Source organism: Schistocerca cancellata, chromosome 4 (assembly GCF_023864275.1).
Source record: "Schistocerca cancellata isolate TAMUIC-IGC-003103 chromosome 4, iqSchCanc2.1, whole genome shotgun sequence".
Taxonomy (NCBI): Eukaryota; Metazoa; Arthropoda; class Insecta; order Orthoptera; family Acrididae; genus Schistocerca; species Schistocerca cancellata.
Window position 1 is genome coordinate 753,072,169 of NC_064629.1, and position 21,523 is coordinate 753,093,691.

The 21,523-nt window shown below is 38.0% G+C and overlaps 1 protein-coding gene across 1 annotated transcript in view; it reads right to left on the bottom strand.

Annotated features, from left to right (window-relative positions):
- LOC126184403 (inositol 1,4,5-trisphosphate receptor) overlaps positions 1–21,523 on the bottom strand; it is a 372,462-nt gene that overhangs the window by 253,800 nt on the left and 97,139 nt on the right. Inside the window, exons 12-15 of the mRNA XM_049926787.1 lie at positions 18,773–19,074; positions 9,230–9,353; positions 4,384–4,559; positions 2,058–2,213 (exon numbers count right to left, since the gene is read on the bottom strand). Of these exons, the coding sequence (XP_049782744.1) occupies positions 2,058–2,213; positions 4,384–4,559; positions 9,230–9,353; positions 18,773–19,074 (758 nt within the window). The remainder of the gene's footprint in view (positions 1–2,057; positions 2,214–4,383; positions 4,560–9,229; positions 9,354–18,772; positions 19,075–21,523) is intronic.

Below are 21,523 nucleotides of genomic sequence, written 5' to 3' on the forward strand. Positions count from 1 at the left end.
TGAAGAAAAAGATCATAAATGGATAATATTCTAACTTAATTTAGAGGTTCATTGGACCTTACATTCTTGAAACACTATTTTAACAGCAATATTGTGACTACTTTTCACTGTGACCATTAACCACACTGCACAGCTCTTATGTGCGCTGATTCTTACCCTTTTGTCGTCAACTACTGTTTTACATTGTGAACAGAATAGTAATCACAAAAATCGTAACAAAAACTTTTGAGTACAATACTAAAAGTAAGGTATTCGTTTAAAGCCTCATTTTGACAGAATAATGACCGGAACAGCCGTAGCCTTGTTAAAGGGAGTATCATGACTTCACCTGAAATTATTTAGGGAAATAATGGAAAATCTAAACCAAGATGACCAAATCGACATTAAAAACCCCACTCCTAAACATGAATCTTTTGGTGTAACCACAGTACCCAGTAACTCAATGCAATTTACAAGTGGTTATGGTATGAAAGCACATTTTTTTAGCTCTCTCTCTCTCGTGACAGTTTTTTTTTTTTTTTTTTGCCTATATTATTTAAGGCTTTGTCTCCAAATTTTGTCATGACAGACGTTTAAAGGACAGGAGACATACTACAACCTAGTCTCGCACCTCTCATGATAGCTATTTGATCCATCTGTTCCTCCTCCACTGTCCCCATTGCTCTCTGCCTTAATTATAACTTCATTATTAACATACTGGGCCTAGAGACTCTGTTCTCAATTTCCTATAGCCTTTATACCTTTCAACTTATCTGTTTCACCTCACCCTCCTCAACTATATGTGTTACCTTCTTGGAAACTGAGTTACACTTCACTGGTGACTCCTTTATTACTCAAGTATCATCCTGGGGTGGAGCATCAACAACAAGATAACTAAATATGGAGCACAGCTTGCAATGGGTGATGATGGGGACAGAAATAGGCTATGGCCTTTTCAAAGGAACCATCCCTGCATCTGCCCCAACTGATTTAGGGAAACCTAAATCTGGATTGCCTGATGGATATCTGCATCACCACGAGAATTTCAGCAACATTTCAGTATGTCCTTAAATTAGGAAATTACTTAAATTAGGAAAGTACTTTTCAAAATTCTTTTCACCTTACATTATGTGATGTCCCATTTTCTACTCACCCTACATCTTGGTTTGTGTTTATGCTGCTACCAATTGCAACCCTCTGCCATATAGGTCATACTAGTGACAAAAATCCAAGTGAAAGATTTGTCTCATTCACTCCCTTTTCCAATGCTGTCACAGGTAATTCTACCCCATTAGATGCAGGCCTACCTGTGAATGCAGCCAAGTCACAGACTACCTCCGCTGCAATTGCAGTTTGACTATTTATGTGCCTATGAGGATCAACCATGTATCCACCCAAATGAATGAACACATAATATGTGTCCATGTCACAGTTGCTCACCCAGTGGTACATCATTCCACTGTTTCACAAGCCATGCCATTTGATTCCTACCAACATCAGCTTTTCTCAACTGTGAAGGTGGCAGTTATTCCTCCAATACATTCTTCAGTCCAGTAATCACCCTGGGCTTAATCTTCGCTAGCCTCTCCCATTCATCAGCCTTCAATTATTCACACTATTTTTCTTATTCACACTATTTTTCTTTTTCCCTCAATGAAACTAAAGATCTGGATTAGAACTTCGCTCCAACATTCAGTTTTACTTTGTCCCTAAGTCTATAACTAAGCAAACATCAACAACAGTCGTAATACAGACTTTTAAGTGTAGCGACTGAAAGTCACAATAGAAAAATCTAATGGATGGAAGATACATATGTATTTGAGCTCCAATTTTTGCAAGTGCGAATTCAGGAGAAGAATCCAACACCAAAATACCCATCCACAACTCTTAGTATCAAAAATGTTATACATTACCATGCAACACAATAACATCTATATACTTCCACAGTAAATTTGTGGAAATACACAGACTTAACTTTGATAGTGAAAGAAAGACTTATTCAATCAAAATTTATACACAAATCTTCAAGTAAAAAAGAAAAATTACTCTCTAACCTAAATTAGCAATAAAATACATACTCCTGAATAGTCATTTTGGAAGGTATCTCCGACCACAGTCTTGCATATTTCACAGGTGTTACAGGCTCCTGAGGATCGCGGTCAACATGAAGATGAAGCATCAACCGACAAAATGAGGCTCTTAAATCATAAGGCACTCTTTCATCTGCCATGCACCTGAAACAAAATATTCTGGTCACATCACAAAAGACAAGATGACAAAATAGTTTATGACAGAGAATAATGGAAATACTGTTAGAATACAACCTTGGGGAGGATCAATTTGGGTTCAGGGGTATTGTAGGAATATGGAAGGCAATACTGCACCTATGACTTATCTCAGAAGGTAGGTGAAAAAAGATAAATCTACATTTATAGCTTTCATAGATTTAGAAAAAACTTTTGACAATTTTGACTGGAGTACACTCTTTGAAATTTAAAAGATAGCATGCGAGTTATAAGAGTTAAAGAACGTGAAAGGGAAGCAGTGATTGAGAAGGGAGTGAGGTAGGGTTGTAGCCAAATCTCCAATGTTATTTAATATGTACATTTAACAAGCTGTGAAGAAAACCAAGGAGAAATCTGGAACAGGAATTAAAGTTCAGGGACAAGAAATGAAATCTTTTGAAGTTTGCTGATCACATTGTATTTTTGTCTGAGGCACCTAAGGACTTTGAAGAGATGCTGAACAGAATGGACCTGTCTTGAAAAGTAGAAGTGAACATCAATAAAAGTAAAACATGGATGTTGGAAAGTAGCTGAATTAGCTCAGGCAATGTGGAGGGAATTAAGTTATGAAATGAGACGCTGAAAGTAGTTGATGAGTTTTGCTATTTGGGTAGCAAAATAACAGAGAAGATAGGAAATGCAGATTGGCAATAACAAGAAAAACATATATGAAAAAGATGAATCTTTTATAAATGTAAGCGTTAGGGAGTCTTTTCTGATGGTTTTTGACTGGAGTGTTGCCTTGTATGAAAGTGAAACACAGATAATAGTCATTCAGACATGAAGAGAACATAAGTTTTGAAATGAAGTGCTACACAAGAATGCTGAAAAGTAGAGTGGTAGATCATGTAACTTACGAGGAGACACCGCAAACAACTGGGGAGAGAAGTATTTTAGAATTTTTTTGACCCAACTTGACTGAAAAGAGGACTGGCTGATAAAGACACATTCTGAGTCATCAAGGAATCATCAATATAGCCCTGAATTTAGTACTGGTGGGAAGTGTGAGGTGGAGTACAAATTGTAGAGCAAGAGCACGAGATGAATACAGTAAGCAGGTTCAAATGGATGTAGGTTGCAGCATTTATTCAGAGATGATGAGGCCTGCAGTGGATAGAGTAGTGTGTAGAGCTGCATCAAACTACTCTTTGGACTGAAGACCACAGCAATTAACACTTCAGCTAGTCAAGTGACAGGAGCTTTCTGCCACCACATCACAGCCATTTCTCAATCATCAAACATTTCCTGAGTAGCCTGTTTTGTAGATACGTGCACGATATTTTCAGATGGCCATTTGACAGTCATGTAGTTGGGAAGCAGATTGTCAAATTTTATGTCACGTTTTACAACTTGCAAAAAAATATTTTTACATATTGGCAGATTAAGCTAAACATAGTTTCACTTTTTGTACTACTAAATGAAACAAATGCCATCAGATTCAGTTGTTGTATTTGCTCTGCAGTCTTTAATAAGCAATTTTAAAGAAATTATTATAGTTAAAATTTCTGATTCTTTCATATGTTATAGTTTCACATCATAGCTGGATAATGGACTGGCTGCCTTTCCATTGCAGCTAATACATATTACAGGACTTTCAAATTAAGTAACCAAATTCAATTAATTCACAGAGTTTACAATGAAAAATGAGTTTGCCATGTAATGTCTGGAGCACTTTCAGTTATACACTTACACTGCTGTATGTAAAATATGATTAGCATATCAAAATTATACTGAAAGTAAATATGGTAAAGAAAGTTTGTTCATATACGTGTGTGTGTGTGTGTGTGTGTGTGTGTGTGTGTGTGTGTGTGTGTGTGTGTGTGTGGTTTTTTTAAGGATTTGTCCAAAAGCTAGCAATGTTTCCAGTCTTTCTTGTGTGTACCGGTGCTGTGAGCCTATCTTTGGGTGCTTCTGTCTAGGTAGTTATATCAGTTTTCTTGCACTTGAATGTGATTATGCTTGAGAATGGCGTATTCCCACAGATTAGCTGAGCAAAGCATCCCTGGCTGTTAAGTTGTTGTTTAATGTTGATAATAGTGTAACACTATATGACATCACTTCACTGAAGGTGCATGAGTTTATCTACGATGATGCAAGTAACTGAGTGTTGAATACTCACTTGAGTATTAAATCAATGTCGAGATGAGGAGAAAGATTATTTAATGCTAAATACTGTCTGTTTAGGCACATGTTAGAAAACAAATTCAGCTGGTGTCTGTAATAATCCAATATTGCTTGATCTTCCCATTTTCCAAGCTTCACTCCACGTGACAGTTCAGAAACAGACATTGATTTCTGCAACAAGCAATGACAATGATGAGACTGAGAACAATAGTAAAAATGAGACATACACACAGTAGTTGCACATAAAGTTTGAAAAAGAAGTATGTATACACTCTTGCTCAAATTAATCACTGTTCACCTGTAACAACATACATGAATTTGACACACTAATGAAACAGGACTGTCCTTGTTAATTTGGTTTATGTAATCAGTTTATTTTGCAGAGCACGAAAGTCTGTACTCTAATTTTACCTAATGAGTAAAAGAATTAAAAAAGGACACTCTTCCAGCCACAAAATGGAAGTGTCATTTTCTAAATACCAAGCTTAAAAATGAATCATAGCCACACTTCATGATACACGAGCAATGAATAACATGGATGTGCCCAACAATATTTCTTGAACAAAAAATAGTCTCACCTACAGTAGCCAACATAGCCTCTAGTGCATTATTAATAAGAGATTGAAATTACACTCTTTGTGCAATTCTCTAAAGAATATTAGAAGGAATGGAAATCAGAGTTTAATGTGTGTATTAGAGATAATACACTTGCTCATTTGAATATGGATGGGAGTAGGAAATTGAAAGGGTAATTACCAAAGGGACAATGTTAGCACTTGCTTTAGAGATTTAGGAGGAAACTGCACAAAAATTTAAATCTGGAAGCTCAAACTGGGATTGGAATCATGGTGCTCCCATGGGCAAAGTCCAGTGTACCAGGCAATGGCCACCTCACTAGGTTAATAATAATAAAGCAACCTTACATGTATGGCTCAAAGAAGCTGTAGTTCAATAAATAACGTAACAGTAAGAGAGATCTTATTATTTATGTATGGCATGTGTACAGTCCATGAGTCATTATAAAAATAGAGATATGATGCAGAATCATCTGTAAATATTTTGCATTAGTTTTAAAAAGATGCAAAGTAAATAAATTAATCAGGGATAACTAAGAGCAAAGAGCTTCATTCAAGACTGAGGAAGGCCTTACACAATTTACCATGCATGTGATTCATGTTAGGTATAAGTACAGATAATGGATTCTGCTTCTACAACTTTCAATGAAATTTCAGTCTCCCTTTCGAAAATATATTACAACAGAACCTTGAAAACATAGCTCTGAAACTATTACACATGGCCAAGAAAAATAACTGTAGATATGTAACATTTTTATGTCTAATAATAAAGGAAAGCTGAAAGGTGGAAGGAGTATATAGAGGGTCTATACAAAGGAGATAAACTTGAAGGCAACATTATAGAAAGGGAAAGACCTAAGTTGAAACAAGTCCCCTGGAGTAGACGAGATTCTGTCGGACCCATTGATAGCCTTGGGAGAGCCAGCCACAATGAAACTCTTCCATCTGGTGTGCAAGAAGTATGAGACAGGCGAAATACCTCAGACTTTAAGAAGAATTTAATAATTCCAATTCCAAAGAAAGAGGTGTTAATTTTACTGAACTATTAGGTCGTGGTTGCAAAATACTAGCATGAATTCTTTACAGAAGAATGGAAAAACTGGTAGAAGCCGACCTCGTGGAACATAAGTTTGAATTCCAGAGATTGGTAGGAACGTGCGAAATGATACTAATCCTATGACTTACTTCACATGATAGGTTAAGGAAAGGCAAACCTGTGGTTATAGCGTTTATAGACTTGGAGAAATCTTTTGACAATGCTCACTGGAATACTCCCTCTGAAATTTTTAGGTAGCAGTTGTAAAATACATGGAGTGAAAGGCTTTACAACTTGTACATAAACCAGACTGCAGTTATAAGAGATGAAGAACATGAAAGGGGCACAGTGGTTGAGAAGGGAGTGAGACAGGGTTGTAACCTATAACCAATGTTATTCAACCTGTAAATTGAGCAAGCAGGAAAGGAAACCAAAGGAAAAATTGCAGTAGGTACTTGAAGACATAAAAACTTTGTAGTTTGCCACTGACAATATAATTCTGTCAGAGACTTCAATGGACTTGGAGGAGCTGTTAAACAGAAGGGACAGTATCATGAAAGGAGGATATAAGATGATAAGAATAGCTAACGAGGCAATGAAGGTAGGAAATGAGTTTTGCTGTGTGGGGAGCAAAATGACTGATGATGGCCAAAGTAGAGAGGATATAAAATGTAGACTGGCACTGGCAAGAAAAGTGGTCTGAAGAAAAGAAATATGTTAACATCACATACAGATTTAAGTGTTAGGAAATCTTTTCTGAAGGTATTTTCTGAAGGTATTTGTCTGGAGTGTTGCCATATACGGAAGTGAAATATGCACAATAAGCAGTTCAGACAACACAAGAATAGAAACTTTTGAAATGTGGTGCTGCAGAAGAATGCTGAAGATTAGATGGGCAGATCGCTTAACTACAGAGGAGGTACTGAATATAATTTGGGAGAAAAGAAATAAGTGGCACAACTTGACTAGATGAAGGGATAAGTTGACAGGACACATTCTCAGACATCATCAAGGGATCACCAATTTAGTACTGGAGGGAAATGTGTGTGTGTGTGTGTGTGTGTGTGTTTGAGGGGGGGGGGGGGGGGGGGGCAGAGTCACAGAGGGAGATCAAGAGATGAATACAGAAAGCAGATTCAGAAGGAAGTAGGTTGCAGCAGTTATTCAGAGATGAAGCGGCTTTCATAGGATAGAGTAGCATGTAGAGCTACATCAAATCAATCTTCGAACTGAAGACCACAACAGGAACAACAACATAAATATAAGGAAACAAGAATAAATATTACAACTAAAATAAATGTAGGAAAGTTCTTGTAGAATGTAAATACTAGATTAAAGGAGACCGATTGAAGAAGTGCTGGGCTGTCGACTGGCAAACACAAAAGAAAGGAAACTTGCAACTTTCTGAGTTTTCCTTTGACGAGCTAGAATAAAAAAATGATTTACACACGCACGCATGCACGCGCGCGCACACACACACACACACACACACACACACACACACACACACACACACACACACACTACCTCTGCATGGTGCCAGCTGGACTGATAGTGCCAATGGCTGTTTTTCCGCCGGTGGACTGGTTGTGGTGTGGATATCAGTGGCAGGTATATGAGCTACACATGTAATACACAAGTGTAGTGGCTGGCGAGGAGCGACGGATGCTGAGGGCACCATGGAGACATAAAATAGGAGGGAGTGACAGAACAGAGGAAGGGGAAACTGTTAAGTGGAGGGTACGGTGAGATTGGGTTACCTGAAATTGAGGCCTGGACAATTACGGGAAATGACGATGTGTTGTAACAAGAACTCCCATCTGTGCAGTTCTGAGAAGCTGGTCATAGAGGGAAGGACCAAGATGGCCTGGGTTGTAAACCAACCATTGAAGTTGAGCATGTTGTGCCACAGGGTGGTCAACTTTGTTCTCGGCAACAATTTGGCGGTGGCCATTCATGGTGGACACTGGTTGTTAGTCATACCAACATTAAAAGCTGTGCAGTGTTTGTAGCTGAGCTGGTATATGACATGGCAGCTTTCACTGGTGGTCCAGCCTCTGATGGGATAGAACAATCCTGTGACAGGAGTGGAGTAGGAGATGTTGAGTGGGTGAACTGGGCAGGTCTTGCTCCTTGGCCTTCCACAGGGACATGATCCCTGTGCAAGAGGTTGGGAACATGAGTGTTATAGGGATGGACTAATATGTTGTTTAGGATGGGTGGGGAATGGAACACCACTTTAGGAGGTGTTCCACACTGCACAGCTTTAAATTTTGGTATGACTAACAACCAGCTGTACACCATGACGAATGGCCACGACCAAAATGATGCCAAGAATAAAGTTGATCACCCATTGGCACAGCATGCAGCTCAACACAACATGCTCAATTTCAATGGATGCTTCACAACCTGGTCCATTTGAATGCTTCCCTCCACCACCAGCCTCTCAGAACTACAAGGATGGGAGTTATCCTTACAACACATCCTCCGCTCCCACAATCATCCTGGCCTCAATCTCAGATAATGACCTGTCCCTACACTCTCCACTCAACAGTTTCCCCTTCCTGCATCTTGTCACTCCCACCCAATTCGTGTCCCCATATGACCTTCAGCATGTATCACTCTCCACCTGCCTCTAAAATTGTGCATTACATGCCCATACAACTGCCACCCCTACCTCTTACATTCCTAGGCATCAAATCAATTTCCTCCCTCCGAGCCACTACTCACCGCACCCAGACCCTCTCCCTCTGCCCACCCCATCTCACACTACCCCTACCACAACCAGTCCACCCCATAAAATACAGCATTGTCACTGTTTGCTGAGCAAGCACCATGTAGGGGCACGTGTGTGTGTGTGTGTACTTTAATCTAGCAGGTCAAAGGATAACTCTGTAATCTAGAACGTGTTCTTTCTTTTGTGTGCGCTTATGGACAACTCAATGCTTCTGCCGTAGAGTGTATGGTCCCTTTAATCCAAAAGCATTACAACTACAATATTTGTTTTTACGAATAATAATCATAAATGGTTAGAACAGCCTGAACACTATGAAAGAACAGTGGTAAGAATAATTTCTAATCACAATTGTATACAAATTCCAACGTTAATCGGAGAGAAACTGACAAGAACGCTCAACAGTTTAGGTTAAAGGAGCAGAAAGCCTCACAATACTTTACACGAAGTGTTGAATGAAGTAATGCGTCAAACACAAAATTTATCATCTATGTACCTGTCTATTGTTCCACAGTAATAACACGTCCTCCTCTTCTTCAATAGTGACCATAGGTTCAACTTCTCCCTCTGATTCATCAAGGATGCTCCTATCTTCAACTTCCAAATGGGTTTTCATCATTCTGCAGTCAAAGTATATAAATGGAAGTTATTAAATTGTGAGGATCTTAACCACACCCACGAAAAATAATTTTCCAAATAACGAATTACACATTAGCATTCACATGAAAAACTGGTCGTACATATATTTCAGTTTTTAATCACAATTACAGCAAGAATATAGAATTTCACAATGATTTTTTCAATGACAAAATACAAAGAACCCCCCCCCCCACACACACACACAGTCTGATTAAATTTTAATTCTGAAATAGGTTATGGTTAAAACGACACAACATATTGTACACAGTACGATACACATGATTGTAAGTGCTTTTCAAATTAAACAGGTGGGAGGTAAGAGAACAATTAAAAGGCACATATTTATGGAGGGTTTCACTATAAGAAACAGAAGTAAGAAATGACAGTCAAATAAAAAAATTGAGCTTACAATAATATTTACTTGTTAGATAAAGAAAGCAACTGTAATCTGAAATGTGGAAACATTACCTATCAATGTGGTCACATAGTGTGATGTATGGAGCAATATTATACTGAATGGCAGCAAACACACATTATGTAGCAATAACACACAAAAAAACTAGTTATCAATAACTGTTTATTAAAGTAATACTCACATAATGATACTGAAATTATTTATAATGTTGCATATGACAAAGTCACTGTATCTTTTGATGGTATAAAATGTTGCAAAAAGTATGTTACACCATCGGAAATTAGCACATCATCACATAAGAAAGAATCAATTAATAGTACAATCATAATTGTAATAGTAAGGGATTAAAATTACCTGAATTTAGGGGCAAGAAATTTTATTCACTGAAACACTGAAAGAATACAACAGATTGTTTATTATTTTGGGGGTGCTTAACAATCTGTCGTCAATATCCTTGTACAAAATAATCAGAGATGTGGTAAAGTATTCATTACATGGACCTATGCTAAAAACATGAAGCAGTTGTAACTAATAATTTGCCTGCTATAAAGAAAATACCTGCTACCAAATCAAGTCAGACTGTTGTTGGCTACCTACTAACAAAATAACAGATGAGTGTCCCACTCTGTAACAAATAAATGTCCTCCATATCAGTTTAGTAGGGGCTCCTGACACACAAGGGACTTTAAAATTTGTCACACCTCACCATCATCCAAAATAGATTGTGGGTTCCCTGTCAAATCTAAGGACAGCCTCTCACCAGCATAAAAAATTCAATTAGTTTTAAAAAATGCACACAGAATCTGGTACAGACAAGCTCCACAAACAAGTGGTTTCTTTCACACCACAGAGCAGTCATATGTTCGGCAGCAATGCCTCGTGTGTAATATTGTTGAGGTGTTTGTTTTCGTAGAAGATTCCCCATGAACAGATTGTCTGTTTAACTATCCTTAATATATATTTTTGTACTTTCAGCCTCTCAGTTTCCCAGATGCACATGATGTTCTGGCTTAAAATGGAGTAGGGTGTCCTGAATATGCTGGACAACTTTCTCTGTTGGGTAACTCTTGGTGAGAATGTATAGAGCATTCACAGAATTGGAGCATATGAGATACTTATGCATTTGATCAAACCTAATTCAAGGCATTCCTCTCAAGACCATATACCACTCTGTATCACAGGCGTTAATTTTGGCTGGGAAACGTCATGTTTCATAAACATAATAAACTGAAGGTATTTGTTACAAAGGCTGAATTTTCTGTTTAATGCATCCTTTTATAACTGTATTTGTTATGTTGTCATAAAGTCATCAGTCACATTGTTATGTGCCTGCACACAAGATAGTTGTTTGCCCATCTCAGCCTGCAAGTAACTGGCACCCTAACAGCCTGCACATCAGCATTTTCTGACCACTGACTGCGGATGGGTACTCTAGCTGGAATATCCTGAAGTGAAGCTACTAATGTCTCTAAAATAGAATAGAATGAATCTTTACAAATATCACTAGGAGTATAAGTCAGTGTCCTGCATAATTCCAAACTGGCTAAAGCCTCGAGTAAAAAGGGCACCTTGCAGTGTTCATAAAGTACGCTTCATAACTGTCATGTTGTAGGGAGCCCACTACTACACAAATACTGCGAACATTAGACATTCCTGTTCACATCCATATTGGCTGGTGGTCAGCTTTGTGTACTTCCGTATTTGCTGTCTGACCCCATGAATATATATGTAAGAGGCAGTTCTTCATTTCTGCTGGTTATGTTAGCAGTAATACAAACAGAAATACAGTGATGGTTTCTCAGATGGGAACGTTTAAAGATAGTAGGATTTACATCAGGAAAAAGTTAAAAGCCAATTCTTATTTATGAAGGAAATATATAAGTAAATGAGTGAAGCAAGAACAAATGGAAATTAAATTGCACAATTAAACTGCAAATGCTCTATTTGATTTCACAGTCCAGTTTTCTATATGAACCATCATCATCTCTTCATTTCTTTTTCTTTGGGGAAACCAAGCTATTTCTGCGTCTTATCAGGGCCATAATTCGTGTGGTTATTGGCAGGCTCTTTGTAATCAAACAGATCTCACCACCATCACTTTAAAGAGATCACAGTCACCTATCCATCAGGTGGTTATACATGTGTGTATGCACCTCACTCCTCCATCACCAAATGCTCGGTGGTGTCAATGCACCATTTCACACTACCTGACTATTGCTGTTACCTCCTCACTAGTCAGAGCTATGCAGCGCCCGAGTGTCGAATGTTGCAAGTTGCATAGCTCAGCACAGTTTAAACTTGTGCAGGGCCTCATGAACGACAAAGGTGAAACTTATTACACCCTTGTGTTAAACATCAAATTTGCTATACTTCTTCTTCTGAGTTAATGTTTTTGACGCCAATTAAATAGCAAACAATTGAAAATTGCATTGCTTTAAATACCTTCCTTTCTTCACCAAATGATCCTCATTTAGTGAACTATGATCCCCGATTTCCTCCCCCCTTCACTGCTCAACAAATACATCAGTCTTTAGCCCGCATTGGATGGATACCAGCAATATTTGTACCAACTAGAGGGGAGGATCATCCACATTTTCTGTAGGTTGCTTTGTCTCTCTAGGCATGTGCAGCAAGTATGAATGTTTCACTGCTATAACAACATATGGTATTTGGAATACAGGGCTATACTCCAAGACAGAGCACACTTCAATGTACCCAGCTGAAGTTAAAGTGTAGAAGGTAAGAATGAATGCTGCTGTTTCTTTTCACGAATTCTGTTTTCTCTCTCTACAATACTGTACACATCTAAAAATCCTTTTTCTTCCCATTTATCTTTCAGTTCAGATATATGAATATGCATATCTCTGTGTGTTACCATATGCTTGCTAATCTTAAGGGTGTTGTGTGTAGTCACCACAACGTGAGTGGTGGTTTACCTATTAAGACTTAACATTTGTTTCACCTGACAGGGTCCCACTTTGGAAACCTTCAATATTTCATATTCCCTGTAAGCTCATCTACTCCTTACTGGATGTAAAAAGATGACACTCACCATCTCTCTCTACTACGTGGAAATACATTTCATAGCATTTGTCATGTCCTGCTACAATGAGAAATAACATTTGAAGATAACTGTTTTCACGAACAGTATTCCTTCATTCCCTCAGCTGGTTGCACACTGATCCATAATCTCCAATGGGAGTTTGTTTTATTTCAATTAGTGCATCCTACAGTGTTTCTCTGGCATCAAGGGTAATACATGTTGCCACGCAAAGCCATACACCTCTGAGCAAGGCTAACACACGGCGGGCCATTAAAACAGCTACACCAGGAAGGAGAGCAAAGAATGGGAAGTGTGATAGGACCATTGCTATTTTCTATATACATACAAGGTGGAATCCATACTTTTCGGGACTGGTGCTGCCATCTGGAAAGTAGGAGTAGTAGATCTTTGCACCGCTAGGTGGAGAGAGCTGCATATCTGATGAGTCAATGAGCGGAGTAGCGTTCAGCTCGGAGGACGTGCTGCATGTCCACAGCGATTTCCGTAATACTCTGTGTTTGGCGTGTGGCAATTTAACGATGGATCCGCGAACAGAACAGCACGTGTGCATCAAATTCTGTGCGAATCTTGAGAAAAATGCTATGGAGACCCTTGCAATGATTCAAGTGTTTGGGGGACAGAGCATGAGCCGTACACGTGTTTGAGTGGCATGCTTGGTTCAGGGCCGGCCATACAGACGTCGAAGATGATGCTCACACTCGAAGGCCCATTAGCCACACAACGCCAGACACTGTTGCCAAACTTCAACTGGTTCAAGCGGATTGATGTTGAACCATTCAAGACCTTGACGATGAAGTGGGTATAGGTTATGGGACATGTCAACGAATGTTGAGTGATAAATTGGGCATGCATCGTGTTGCCACAAAATTTGTGCCTAGGATCTTGACTGACGATCAGAAGGCACAGTGTGTTGAAGTGTGCACGGACCTTCATCAGACTGCATCTGATGATCCAACCTTCTTGTCATGGGTTATCACCAGTGAAGAGAGCTGGATTTACGGTTATGACCCAGAGACAAAGCAATAATCATCCCAGTGGAAGAGGCCAGGCTCTCCAAGACCCAAAAAAGCGAGACAGGAGAAGAGCAAAGTGAAGAGCATGATCATCATTTTCTTTGATACCAAGGGAATTGTGCACAAAAAATTCATCCCACCCAACCAAACAGTGAATTCTGTGTAGTACTGTGATGTTTTGCGACGGCTCCATGAAAACGTGCAGCGACAATGGCCCAAACTTTGGCGTCAAGGGAACTGGCTGCTGCATCATACAATGTGTCCTGTCACATGTCCTTGCTCACCAGGACCTTTTTGGCAAAAAACAACATGGCAGTTGTACTCCACCAACTGTACTTACCAGATTTGGCGTCTTGCGACTTCCCACTATTCCAAAAACTGAAACTCAAGTTGAAAAGCCATCAGTTCGACACTCTAGAGATGATTCAAGAAGCATCTCTAGCGGTGATAAACACCCTCAAAGAACAGGACTTCCAGAAAACGTTTGACCAGTGGCAGAAGCGCTGGGACTGGTGTGTACGTGCGGATGGAAACTACTTCGAGGGTGATGGTGACAGCTAGTCCAAACGTAAGGTTTTCAACAGATAGCAGCACCAGTCCCGAAAATGTAAATAACCTGTCACACAGGATGGGCAGCAATCTGCAGTTGTTCAATGATGATGCTGTGGTGTATAGGAAGGTGTTGAAGATACATGACCATAGGTTGATACAAGATGACCTTGATAAAATTTCTAGTTGGTGTGATGAATGGCAGCTGGTTTTTAATGTAGAAAAATGTAAGTTAATGCAGATGAGTAGGAAACACACACACATCATGTTTGAATACAACATTAGTAATGTACTGCTTGACACAGTCACATTGTTTAAATATCTGGGAATAACACTGTGAAGCTATATGAAATGGAACAAGCATGTGAGGATTGTGGTAGGGAAGGCAAATGGTTGATTTAGGTTTATTGAGAGAATTTTAGGAAAGTGCAGTTCATCTGTAAAGCAGATGGCATATAGGAGACTAATGTGACCTATTCTTGAGTATTGCTTTGGTGTTTGGTATCTGCATCAGGTCAGATAGAAACAAGACATCAAAGCAATTCAGAGGTGAGCTCCTAGATTTATTGCCAGTAGGTTCGATCAGCACTCAAGTGTTACAGATACGCTTCGGGAGCTCAAGTGGGAATCCCTGGAGGGCAGAAGACATTCATTTCAAAGAACACTACTGAGAAAGTTGAGAGAACCAGCATTTGAAGTTGACTACTACTACTAGTTGTGGTACAGGATACCCTCTGCCACGCACCGTACAGTGGATTGTGGAGTATGGCTGTAGATGTATAAGTGGGAATATATGACTAAATTTGTAGGTAATATGAGGGTATAAAATGTGAGAAATTTAGTACACAGAGTCAGCAACAGTCGCTCTAACCCGGCTGGGCAACAAGTTGAACTGGGCTTGGATGAAAAATACAGGTACACCATTTTATGATGCTTCAATTCCATGCCAAACTTCATCAATCATAGTGGCTGTTGAGTGGTAGCATATCAGTCCCTCAGCAACTGAATCGGTCGATTTCAACTTGTGAAAAATCTGGAGAGCTTGTAGCTCAAGGGTCAAAAACCCTTCGTGTCCAGGTACGTCAAGAAAGAACAGGCAATGATAGTACCGAATTACACTGTCAAAATGTAATGTCACCCGGACATTGGAGGTAAGACGTAGCTACATGCCTTAATGTGTCATGTCAGAAACGTAATGGCTGCTCTGCAAATCACCAGCTATGTGAACCAGAGGTGGTCTTTTGTACCCAATGGCACCCCCAAAAACCTCACAACAGGTACTTGACCCGTATGACAATGACGAATACGTCCTAGCAACGTTCATTCTCCACAGAGCCTTCACATATGAATACATTCACCATAGCGTCATACACAGAACCAGACTCATCCTATAAGATGATGAAGTGCCATTCTCGTCTCCAGCATCATAAGATGCACCACGTCTCTCTCGACTGCTCCATTGCCGTGTCGAGGGAAACCTCAATGATGGTTGTCATGCCCACGATCTGTGACATTCTAGATGTGGTAGCACTGTCTGTGTGGATACTTATCTCGGTGCAAATGAGTCAATTTCCTGACTTGAAGTACATGATATGGCTGAATGTTACTACACAGCTGATGCAAAAATATGCCTGTCCTCTCAGACACTAGTCATGAGGGACTGTCGAGGTCCAGCATGGTATCGAGTATGGCCCTCCTGCACCCATCGATTTCTATTCCCGAGCAAAGCCAGCAGCAATAACACAGAACAATAAACCTCAGTCTTCAGAGGCTACAGCAGCCAAATTATAATATGTGTCGCTAGATCTTTCTAGTTCTTACAAGAGGCACAACTTCACTTTGTTCACAAACTAACAACATTAACCTATGATTTCTGAATGAGAAACTCACTGTCTATAATCTTTCCTTCTACACAGAATGAAGATGGTGTTAACTCTTACCTACTTTGTTCGGCTGCAGTGTAACACTCTTGCACATCCAAGCATGCAATGCACAATGTGCTAACTGGCACTTACTGGATGCCACCTTCATAGTGTTGCTATTTTAATGGCCACCTAGCATGTGGCAGATGTCCTAAATATTGCCTGCCAACAAATGTTCTGCCTCATCAACTGCCCACCCCCTCAGGACATGGCACACCGTGACACTGAGATTTCTTTATAGAGGTTAGCACCTTCCTCAACATTCAGGACGTTAAGCCGAGACTACTGTTCTCTGTAATGTATGACAATTGTTATGCCCGTCATACTCACTGAAATAAGTACAGACTTTATGTTTACAGCCATTACTAGCTGAGCCCCAGCAGAAGTCAAGAGGCAAACAGAAATAGTATTTCTATCATGTAATTTGGAAATAATATTTCACTTTATCTGCATAACACTGCTATGGAGAAATTAAATGCAAAGAGTGACAGGACTGTAATGACAACTAACAACAATTACCAGGCATTGCTTAACAGGGAAATCTAGATCATAATTGTTAGTAGTAAGATGGATTAGTTAACTAAAGCCAAGCTTACAAAAAAGCAATTAAACTGCTATAATGCTGCATTTCTGGAAGAGAAAGTACAATATTCTTTTAATTACATATATCATGCTAATATTCTATGACTATTCCTATAGTTGTATTGAAGTAATACATTCCATGACACTTCAATTATAACTGTCAAATAACACAAAACAACAACAAAAAGTTGAAATGCAAGTTGATTTAAAATCAAATAAATATTCTAGAGACCCCTATTCTGAGTAAACTATTACTTACAAAAATCATTTAATGGCAGAGTACACATCCAATAAGAGGTAACATGCAAGTATTCAGTGTATTTTTCAAAACTGAATGCATTCTAAAACATCTACACAACATGTTAAAATCTACACTATTTAGCAAATACAAACTCTATACATCAATTAAAGGGAATACTAAGAACAATCACAGGTGTGGCATTTCACTCAATAATTGCAACTGCATCATAAAATAAAAGTACTATGTTTCTCGATAAAATCTTAATAGCAGATGAATTAAAGCTGAATATATAATTTTCTTTGGCATTATGAATTATTAACTGCAAACTTCATATGAAATGTAGAAACCTAATGTTTCAGAAATCTGCAGCAAAGCTTTCAATGATGATTAGTGGTGCAGATGCAGGCTATCAGCCTTCAGTCTTCAACTGTATGGGGGGGGGGGGGGGGGGGGGAGATTGGGGAATGGACAGAATGAGAATATACAAACTCTCTCTAATGTCTTCTCACGTAACTGATCCTGTAAAATAAGTCAAAATAAGGAACCCAACTCACTTTACAGTGAAAAGCATTTAACACAAAATGGAGGGGGAAGAGACCAATATTATATTTTTGATCAAACCAAATTTTACTCCATTAATTTTATAGGCATATACCATGCTTTGAAAGACTATATAGTTTTTTTTTTAATTTGTTATACTTTGTTGCAGTGTCCTTTACAGCATAAAATTTTCAGAAAATTGTTCAGTATCATCTACGTATATTTTCAGGCCTCTGCAAATTACATCCTACCGTACTGAGACCTCATTTGTTTCAACCCAACAAGCAGCTCAGTCTGCATCTGGTGTTTAGCTGTTGTCATAAACTTTTTCTCTGGCTCAAACACACTGCACTCCAACACTGTCATAATTTGATTCCAGTTTTTAATTTTTGTTACAGTGCCACACTCTTTACCATTTTTTATTTGGACCTAGACAATTAATTAAGTCTGACATATTCATCATTAAATCAGAAAGCTGAATGAAATGTTTCGATGACACCAGTACCGAAAGAGAAACATTAGCATAGCAGGAGCAACAACAACAATTGTTTACTTTTTTGGTCAAACAAAAAGGAAAGTTAATAAACCTGAGAGGTATCATGACTGCTGAAGGACAGATTTGTTCATCCAAGATTAAACTTGTTAAATAATTTTTGTTTAGTGTTAAAAGAAAAACAAAGTATTATGTCATATGGGATTTTGTTGCAACTGTAGTACTTTTTCGCATTAACTGATTTTTTTTTGTGTTAAACAATTTTCACTGTATATGATGTTTTATCAGGTGCAAGATGTGACTCATTCGCACTTGGCCAGGCAAAATGCGAAATAAATATTTGAACTGTTGATAAATGAATCAATGAATTAGTTTTAGTGTCTTCATTTACACCATCACACTCCACCAGGAGAATGTTACAGCTTCAGTCTTCCTTTCAAAGAAACATAGTACTATCTTCTTCTGTATAAGACTTTCTGTTAAACAATGTAACCCCATGCAATAAGGTGGTTCAATAACTACTATGAGGGGTTAGTTTTAAGTCAATGCTTGTTATTTGTCGATGATGTGGAAGGCCTAACCTTGTTTCAATGAGAATATCTGAGTTTTTTGGACTCAGAACACTTTTGCATATCAGTTCCTGTGTTACTGGAATAGCTTTCTTGTTTGATATGCATAAATCTGACAAATAATCCAAGAAACGTGATTCCCAATTGTGCATGTTCTTTCTCACCAGTCCAACAAATGTCTCAATTTCTGCTGCAGTAATGTGTTTTTCCAGCAATTTTCTATTATTGTGCAACAAAGCTGTAATTGTATCTTCAGCCAAAATATCATAACCAATTTGTTTCTGCATAAAACCAAAATGTTTGGCTATATACTCCTGTAAAAGATAACAGTACACACAGAAAATCAGGCACAATTGTAAAAATATACCAACACAATTTTTACAAAATAGAGCTTGTCAACTTTCAGTAGCTTATGTGACAATGTTTTAGCAGACACTTCCTTCATACTGTAAGTTAATAAGATTTGAAATTATATGCTGCAGGCAGTCAAATGAAAATTTTTATCAACAACAGTGAAAATATTTACACATCATACTATCATAGAGAATAATGCCTGAGTCAAATTTTTAATACTGATATTCCGAAATGGAATATGACCTCCCTGTATGAATAAAAAACGTAGTACACAGCATTGTCGTCAACACTGTTAATACTCTTATTATGAATCTAGTGTCCAAAACCAGTAGAAAACAGACTTAACAGAGGATACAAGTGGTTATAATTAAAGTACTGCTACTCACAGAGGTCCAGTGTGGGCTGCAGTTATCGTATGGCAGTGAAACTTGGTAGATATCCTAATGGGTTCAATGCGGAACTGATTTAGGCTGGATAAAAATTATTTCAATTTTGGGCATCAGTTGCAAATCTTGCATTGTATAGCATATCGCCAATGTCTCCGGTGTTCATACTGAACAAATTGTATAAACAGCGGTTAATAATAACATCAACATTATGCCTTCTTCACTGGTTTGACCTTCTCTGCCTACATCCCATTCCTAATCCATTACATATGCAAACATTTCTATACATCTTTCTTGCATTTGAACCAGGAGACTGAAACTGGAACTAATTTTTTTCCAGTGTAAATTGATTCCACGTTAATATATTAGAACATCTACCATGTTTCGCTACCATATGATAACTACAGCCCACTACTCTATGAGTAGCTGTACTTTAATTACAACCTAGTTGGTTGCAGGTAGTCCAACATAAATTCAACCATAATGTTTTCCACCAACTGAAATTTCAGAGTCTGTTCTGTTAGCCTCCTCCTCATTTTTGCATTTTAATTTCTTAAACATTCTGCAGATATATAAACAGCCCTCCATATTTTGTGCCTGAAAATTACAAAAACATTCTTTTTCATTGTGGCATTAGAATGTGTACCTGCTGGGTAGAATAATTCAGGAGTTTCTTAACCACATAGCATTCTGGAAAGATAAAGGATTTTTTAAGCTTTTGTTCAGAGATGACTGTAATATTTCTCTATTTGAACACCTCCCATCATAAAGCATTAACCAGATAAATTCCATAAAAACACTTTATTATTTTGTCTGCAGTAAGCAATCTGTTACTTATAATTAAATGTTAACAACTTTAAATACAAATTTTAATAAAATAATCAGCCTTGATTTCAAAAAGTGACTGTTTCCATCTTGAAAGACCATCTTGAGACCAAGGGAAATCACCACTGTGCTGAAGACTGAAACTGGTCTAAAGATTGAAGGCTGAAACTGGTCACAAAAAAAAAATTAAAAAAAATAATAATAATAAATAAATAAATAAATAAATAAAATAAAAAATAAAAATAAAAATAAATCTTTTTTGAGTTCAAGACTGATTTTTTGTTAAAGTTAGATTTTGATCACTGTGTTTCTCAAATATGTCACCAAAAATTATTCATTCTGAATATGAATACAAAAAGTACTACAAGATGCCAAAAATCTTGGTACGTACAATCATTGTTCACAATGATCATTCTTTATTTTCATTGTACAATTACATGAGAAACAGGATACATTTGAAAATTTTCAGATGCTTACAAAACTTTATTTTCATTAATTTACCAGTACGAGTGTTACTCAAACAACTTATTTCATAACAAATCAGCATTTGAGATTCAAAGTTACTGCCAAACAATAGATCAACCTGAATTTCATTGTATATCAATGCAAATAAATGTGTATTTTTGAGAATTTTTGGAAGTTACTGGTTGTGTGCATAATGTAATTTGTACTAAATCGGCTTTTGCGATTTAGTTACTGAAGCAAATATTCTAACATAAATATTGTGTCTCATTTAGTTTTCCCTTAAAGAGAAGTATCTGTTATCTACAATTATAAAAAACTAACTCTATTTTCGAGTTTGCTAATAACTATAATTAACCTCAAAAAGTTTTAGGAAATCAGTAATTTTTGACAAATTGCCTGTTAGCTTCTGTCTCGAGTTTTTTACCCAACATTTGTTTGATAATTTTTCTGATTTTTTGCTAGCACAAGTGGCTGGCATCATCAAAACTTCACCCTCCATTGCTGATGATGGACTGGAATCAAGCTCATGGCCACAGAATTATATGCACCTGGCACACCAACGTCCAAGGGCTTTTCCATGGTTCTCCTCTTGCTACCTGCAATGGTCGTTCACTACAACACAGAAATCCAGGCTCCATTCACCTTGGGGCTTTCTTCTTTCTTTTTGAAACTACTTTCACATTGGTGTGTTTCTGTAGCTTCTCTGAACAAGCACATGTGATAGCTCTTCTCT